Consider the following 7735-nt stretch of genomic DNA (forward strand, 5'->3'; position numbering starts at 1 on the left):
ATGTAGCCGTACAAATATATTTAAAAATAAAGCTATGCAGAGACCTTTCGAGAATCTGTGCGATTCCCTCGGGGAGCTGGAAATCCTCACTACTTAACAAACGATGTAAAACACAAATTATATATATATATATATATATATATATATATATATATATATATATATATATATATATATATATATATATATATATATATATATATATATATATATATATATATATATATATATATATATGTATATATATATATATGTATATATATATATCTATATATATATATATATATATATATATATATATATATAATCTACAAATATATATATATATATATATATATATATATGTATTCAATTACAAAGCTAATATCCAATTCGAGCTACTTCGGGCGGTTCCGATCCATTTATCACTTTAAAGAAAAAAAATCCCCTTCGGTGATAATTCCCCATCGGGGATACTCCCGAAGTAGCGTGAATTGGACATTAAGCGACATTTGTAGCTTCAAGAATGTATATAAATCATGGTGTGATAAAAATTACATGTAAATATATATATATATATATATATATATATATATATATATATATATATATATATATATGTATGTGTGTGTGTGTGTGTGTATATATATATGTGTGTGTGTGTGTCTGTGTGTACGTGTGTACATGGTTGTCATATGCATCTCAACAAGACAGACACAGTCCCCGGCGTCAGCCTTCTATAAGAGGCCGGAAATTTCAAGCTGCAGACATCATAGCTGTGGTGGCTCTCGCCGAGTGAAGATGACCTCCTCCTCTGTCAACGCCGGTGTAGTGGCAGGGATCCTTGTGGTTCTGGCAGTCGCCGTCGAGCCCCAGGACGTTATCGATGTCGTGGCCATCCGGCAAAATGAACTACTCCAACTCGTAAAAGGTATTTATTTGACGAAACGTAACCAACACAGGTTATGGGGAACTTGATGTTTCCGTGTACTTTAAATGTCAGGACCAGGGGCTGGCTTAGCCATACCTTCGAAATTTAAGATTATATATATATATATATATATATATATATATATATATATATATATATATATATATATATATATATATATATATATATATATATATATATATATATATATATATATATATATATATATACATATATATATGTATATATATATACATATATATGTATGTATACTGTATATATATTACTGGTGTTCCTTAGGTGCCATCGTTCAGTGATACAGCTCTTGGCTCATAGCGAAAGGTTTGTTCCGCTTCATTTGTCATCAGTTATGATAATGTGTTGACAGGCAAATAACTGCTCCATTCTGGAAGCCAACTTATGTTTTTCGTCTTGTTTTTAAAACATGCCAGTCATAATTAGCCAGTTGCAGTCTGTTTTGATCGTGCTAAGATTTCTGCAAAAGCTTTGTCTCATACGAGAAGAAGATTAATGATTTCGCAATGTTACATGTGTTCCATACGATTTTCCGGTAAAGATGTGTATCTTTTGAGAAATATGAACAAGTGTTGCACTGAAGCACATGGCAATTGCGTCATGTTTAAAATTGCATTGCTCTGATCATGTACTGTCCCGATTGCGTTCAAAACGTTTTGCTGGAAGTGACGTCACCTTCCTTTTTCTAGAACTTTCTCTCATATCTCATTCCCAAAATGACGTCTTCTTATTGTTTCATTTCCAACTGGAATCCTAAAATTTGCTCATTCTGATTTCAGAGACTGTTAGTGTTGGTTCCCCCCCCCCTCTCTCTCTCTCTCTCTCTCTCTCTCTTCAAAAGAGAGAAGTTATTAACGTAGAATATTTGTGTGGTCACTGGTATTAATCTTAGTTTTTGAGATCTGAACATAGGAAAAGTTGTAACGGCGCCATACAAAACAGTGTGTTTTGTGAATATAAAGCAGCTGCATTTCAAGAGATTTTGTGAAAGTTTTCACAAGCTTGTGTAAGGTAAAATGAAATTTACTTATTATTACCATGGTACAATAAGGTATACTGGGGAAATTTTGCCGTAGTGAAATTATTATTGATAAATCTTTTGTGTATTTTTGTGTGTTCTTGTGTTTGCAATCTCATGATTTTTCACATTTTATATTTTGGTGATTTAACATTTATTTACTTAGCATTTTAAATATTTCTTGATAATTTAACAGTGCATACTTGATTTAGTTTTCATTTGCTAAGATTTTCTTTTCAAATCTTGAGTAATTCTTGATAGTTTGAAATTTTGCTTGATTAATTTAATTTCTTGATAAATTAAAGTTTTTATGATTTAGTTTTGTTTAATAATTTGACTAATTAATTAAAATTTTGTGTTGTTTTCATGAATAGTAAATTTGTCAGACTGTAATCTAATTATAAATTTTAAATTTAAAAATAAATTTTTGTTTAAAATTCTAAAAAAGAACTATGTTTCATTTATTGACCTCAGTGATCGGGATTAATTGTGTGCATTGCAAAGTCATAAACATGTTTTGTTCCTTTAGTTTTGCTGAAGGTTAGGGAAACAGTTAAAGTTGTTTGATGGAGTGAATAGTATATTTTTGTTTAATTGTTGACACCTCACACTTGTTTTGATAAACTCAGATCGATTTTTCACGTGATTTAAAGCTTTTTAAGGGATCACTGTTACCTTTAGAGTAATCATCATTTTATTGTTATGAGAGCTAGGTATCTGGCTGAGGTGAGGTAAAACAATTCTGTGATTGATGCAATAACCAGGTATGTGACAATATCATTAAAGAATTCTCATTAAAGAATGTAAACAAAAAAAAAAAAAGATGTCATCTGCATCTGATGAGAATATCTTTGTTTATGTATAACTGCCCTTGAAGCTCGATCATTTTTGTGTGTTGCTGGTCGTGGTATTCTGCGCTTCAGGGTTAAAAATGTGGTTAAGAATATTCCTTCTGCTTCAGGATACGAGATGATACTGAATTCCATTAAAGACGAGTGTCTAATCAATGAGCAACTAGAACTTCTTAAAAACAAACTTGATGCAGGTATGTCCAATTCATAATGTTCTCAGCAAAAAAAGGTTGGAATATATATATATATATATATATATATATATATATATATTCTGGGTACGGAAACATATACTAAGGTACCCAATGATTTAGTGCCTGGAATTGCTGTCTCATGCCCATGGGTACTGATAGGGGCACTGCCTGCATTCTTCCTGTTCCCTATACTTAGACAATCCTGTGAGGTCAAATTTTGATTCATAAGCATCTAAGCCATAAAAAAATTATTTGGGAACCCAAAATGCGACCTTCCCCTGTGATGGAATAGCAAAGCTCAGATGCTGGTGGGCCAAGTGGGCTGATATCAGCAGAGACTATGTTGAGAAATAATTTATGAGAGATATCTCCGGTTATGTTCTGTGGATGAAACCTAGAATTTTTTAATGACTTTTGTAGAAGTAAGAGCTATTGAAGTAATAGCTGTTTCGATGACATTTTTGAAGAAAGTTTACTTCAGAAGATACATTAGCATCAGTCCAAGAATTTGCCGTCTGTAGATGATGAAAAATGTCAGTATAGTATAAATGTAATGAATTAGTCCACTAACTGAAGGTTTCCCACAATTCTCTCAGCAATATGGATAACAAAAACCAAACAAGATATAATAGATTTAGGAAAATTGTCACAAGTAGCATCGCTGTGGCACATTAAATATTGTGTAAACTATCCTCGTAATTTTTCTAACAGGATGTGGATGCTCGGGGCGAGGTTCAGAAAGTCGTATACCTTTCGACAATCTCCCAGCGAACTTTGGTATGCCAAGTCCAGACATGCTTCACGACATAGCTCCGGGTAAAAACACATTTGGCAGCAGCGTTTCTCTGTAAGTCAACCCAACTATACCCTTACCTCTGTTTAGTGTTCGTGTGGTTATATAAAAAAATGATCGGAAAAATTAGTGTCAAGGGAACGTTGGAAATAAAAGAGGAAGATGTAATTTCTCCTGAATATTCGTATATATATATATATATATATATATATATATATATATATATATATATATATATATATATATATATATATATATATATATATATATATATATATATAATACAATTGTGGTTTTGGTAGATAACGAGAGAATCATTTCATGAAACAGAAATAAGCAGGTAACATGTAGATTAAAATCATAGATTAAGTTAAGCATACCTTAGTATAACCAGACCACTGAGCTGATTAACAGCTCTCCTAGGGCTGGGCCGAAGGATTAGACTTATTTTACGTGGCTAAGAACCAATTGGTAACCTAGCAACGGGACCTACAGCTTATTGTCGAATCCGAACCACATTATAGCGAGAAATGAATTTCTATCACCAGAAATAAATTCCTCTAATTCTTCATTAGCCGACCGGAGACTCGAACTCGGGCCTAGCGAGTGCTAGCCGACAACTCTACCGACTCCCCCAGCGAGGAACTAATTACTAAAATCATAGAACACACATTTTAGTGACATTGAAAGAACTCATCTAAATCTAGGGATGGATGCATCAGTAATAAAAACTTGCAACGAAAAAAAAGGAAGTAAAAGTTTTCGCACAATGAAAATCGTTCACTCAATCTCCAAAAACAATTTGCTTCCGCTGATTGCTCTTGAAAATGGATGTCAAGGACTGTTAATGATAATATGTTCGAAGACCGAAGTGAGGAGAAATGGGAATCTCAAACTTCGCAGACCAGGTGAGGATAATTCCTCACTTAGTGTTAGGTTAAGAAAACTCCGTCAAAGAATTCCCGGAAAATGGTTACAGGAAAACAGGACGAGGTGGGTTGTGGGAACTAAGGCAGTATCTGAGAAAATTCATCATGGTTCTCTATCGCTTGCTGAAGAGCCGTTATGGATGTCCATTTGAGGAGAAGCACTTCTTTATTAGCAACCTTTAATTTCACTGTCATTTCATTGCTTAGGAGACAAAAAACGGGCTTCTGAATAAGCAAAGAAATGAAATTCAACAAACCTGAACAGATAAGAGAACTGATGCTGTATAAACCGAAGCTTAAAATGAAGTGTCGTACATGTTTCAGCTACTCTTGAAAAGTAAGAATACCCCCATGAATTAGAGGAATTTATTTCTAGTGATAGAAATTAATTTCTCGTCATACTGTGGTTCAGATTCCACAATAAGCTTTAGGTCCCGTTGCTAGGTAACGGTTGGTTCTTAGCCACGTAAAACAAATCGAATCCTTCGGGCCAGCCCTAGGAGAGCTGTTAATCAGCTCAGTGGTCTGGTTAAACTAAGATATACTTAACCTTTTAACTTAGCATACTTATTTCTAATGTATAGTCGCTATTTTGACGCATTTTCCTTAGTTTTGACCTGAAAAAAGCTGGGAGAGAATGCAGTTACTGAAATGGTGTAGCTCTACTCACTTTCCTATTTCAGTGAAAACTTGAGCACAAACTAAATGTTAAAGAAGGGAAATTTCCTAGAATTGTAGTCGGCACTCGAACCTCTCGTTAATTCTTGTTTATTTCACAGAGGCGAGCATCCATGGAATGCGATCGATGGCAATGATGCCTCGTATTTCCACTCCATACACGAAAAGCGTCCTTGGTGGGTGATCGATCTGGGATCTGAACGGGTCATTTACCACATCATGATTCTGACTCGCCAAGATTGCTGTTCAGAGAGGCTACATGACCTCGAGGTAAGATCACACCTTCCTCTGGAATGGTTTACGTCAGTTGCAAGAGTCTTATATTTATATGCTGTATATAAGTGTAAATATATGTGTATGTGTATATATATATATATATATATATATATATATATATATATATATATATATATATATATATATATAGCGGTCTCCGGTTTACGACGGGGTTCCGTTCTTGCGCTTGCGTCGTAACCCGAAAATCGTCGTAAGCCGGAAAATCGTCGAAAATCGTCAAAAATCATAAGAAAACCTTACTTTTAATGCTCTGGGTGCATTGAAAACGATGTAAACTGCATTATTATTGAGTTTTACATAAAAAAAACCTTCAAATTATGATTATTCTGCCGTTTTGTGGCCATATTTCTTCCGTCGGATCGGCGCACGATGCGTCGTAACCCCGAACATGCGTCGTAAGCTGGGAAATAATTTCTGATGAATATATTTGAAAAGCGTCGTAACCTCGAACGTCGTAAGCCGGAACGTCGTAAACCAAGCGACTGCCTTATATATATATATATATACGTATATATATATATATATATATATATATATATATATATATATATATATATATATATATATATATATATATAATATAATGTGTGTGTTTGTGTGTGTGTGTGTATTTTCTATCATCAACAAAATGTAGCGATAATTTTTTCAAACAATTGGTAAGTATGGTGCCTAATATTAATTTGTTTTTTTCTATTTTTAATAAGTGGTATCTCTTCTTTCTGTATTTCCCTGTACTTCCTCTTCTTCCTAATAAACACCTTAATATTCTTTGGAAGCTTGAATAATAATAATAATAATAATAATAATAATAATAATAATAATAATAATAATATAATAATTAAGAAAAGTAGACAGGTAGGTTGACGTCGCAGCAAAAAGGACCGATGAGGTCGACAGACATTTTTGCTACATCATCATCCTAAGATGATACTTTGTACTTGGCTCACATAATTTCCAAAAATATCTAGGAATATAAAAGTGGCAGAAAATGTTTCTTTATCAGATCTTATGGACTGATTATGTATTTTATAACAGACCTTCAATGAATGTCAAGGACATAATAATAATTACAAAGAGTGTCAAAAAATACCTGCGTAAGATCAGCTGCTGAATGTCTGAATGCTTTGATGATGGTGGCCTTCAAAAGTAACAGGCGTTTGTCTCCTCCAGATTCGCCTGGGAAACAACTTGGAGATGAATGGCGATTTCTCCTCCTACCACCTCCTGTATTTCTACAGAGGACCCTACAAGAAGGAGGAGGGATTCCTCATGTATACCTTTGCCCAGGGAGCTAAGGGAAGATACCTGAGTCTACAGATTGTTGCGGAGGCGGTGGAATATCTACAGCTTAGCACTGTGAAAGTTATCGCTCTGAGGAACTGAGTAACTGTCGTACTGGTCAAAATGCTTTTAAAGGTGTTACCAGATTTTTAAAGCCTTTCAAGCTGATTGGAAAAATTATAGGTTTATCATAAGATGAAAATTGTACTATAGAATGAAGTGAATGGGACATTACCTTCTTCATGGACCCAGCAAAAGTCTACCCTTATGGTATGTCAACAACTCTGTTTGCAGATTAGATGTGAAATCTAATTAGTATGATTTTAGATTTGATTGAAGAACAAGGCTTTGGGCCCCTTTGATACCATTAAGTAGCTCAGGCCTGTACGATTAAGTTAAGGAAATATTACATAGGTGTAAGGTACATGCCTATAAGTCATCTGCATTAGTGTAATTAATTTTTTCAGACCTCAATGAAAGCATTTATATGCATATAAAATTAAAAGAATAAATGAATATTGTTGAAAGAAAGTTAAGTATTTGATTTGGTTTATTTGTTAGAGGATTAAAAAAAAAGCACTTGCATTGGTTTCTGGCAAAACTAAAACAAAACAAAGTGGACTCTGTGACTGGCTACAACTAATTAGATTTTAGGAGAGATCGTGAATTGGTTTAGGGTCCTTTTATATGTTGGTTACGGCATGGGTTTCCTTCGGTCTGCCTCGCCCGAGGTTTGTGGCATTTCGTT

At 33.9% G+C, this 7735-nt stretch overlaps 1 protein-coding gene across 1 annotated transcript; it reads left to right on the forward strand.

Moving 5' to 3' along the window:
- Positions 1 to 737: 737 nt before the first annotated feature.
- On the forward strand, positions 738 to 7503 carry LOC136825046 (uncharacterized). Its single transcript, XM_067081100.1, has 5 exons — positions 738 to 910; positions 2926 to 3009; positions 3721 to 3856; positions 5511 to 5679; positions 6877 to 7503. Exons 1-5 carry the CDS (start codon positions 781 to 783, stop codon positions 7087 to 7089), a joined length of 732 nt encoding a protein of 243 aa, XP_066937201.1. The 5' UTR covers positions 738 to 780; the 3' UTR covers positions 7090 to 7503.
- Positions 7504 to 7735: the final 232 nt, after the last annotated feature.

The sequence above is a fragment of the Macrobrachium rosenbergii genome, chromosome 36, assembly GCF_040412425.1.
Source record: "Macrobrachium rosenbergii isolate ZJJX-2024 chromosome 36, ASM4041242v1, whole genome shotgun sequence".
NCBI lineage: Eukaryota > Metazoa > Arthropoda > Malacostraca > Decapoda > Palaemonidae > Macrobrachium > Macrobrachium rosenbergii.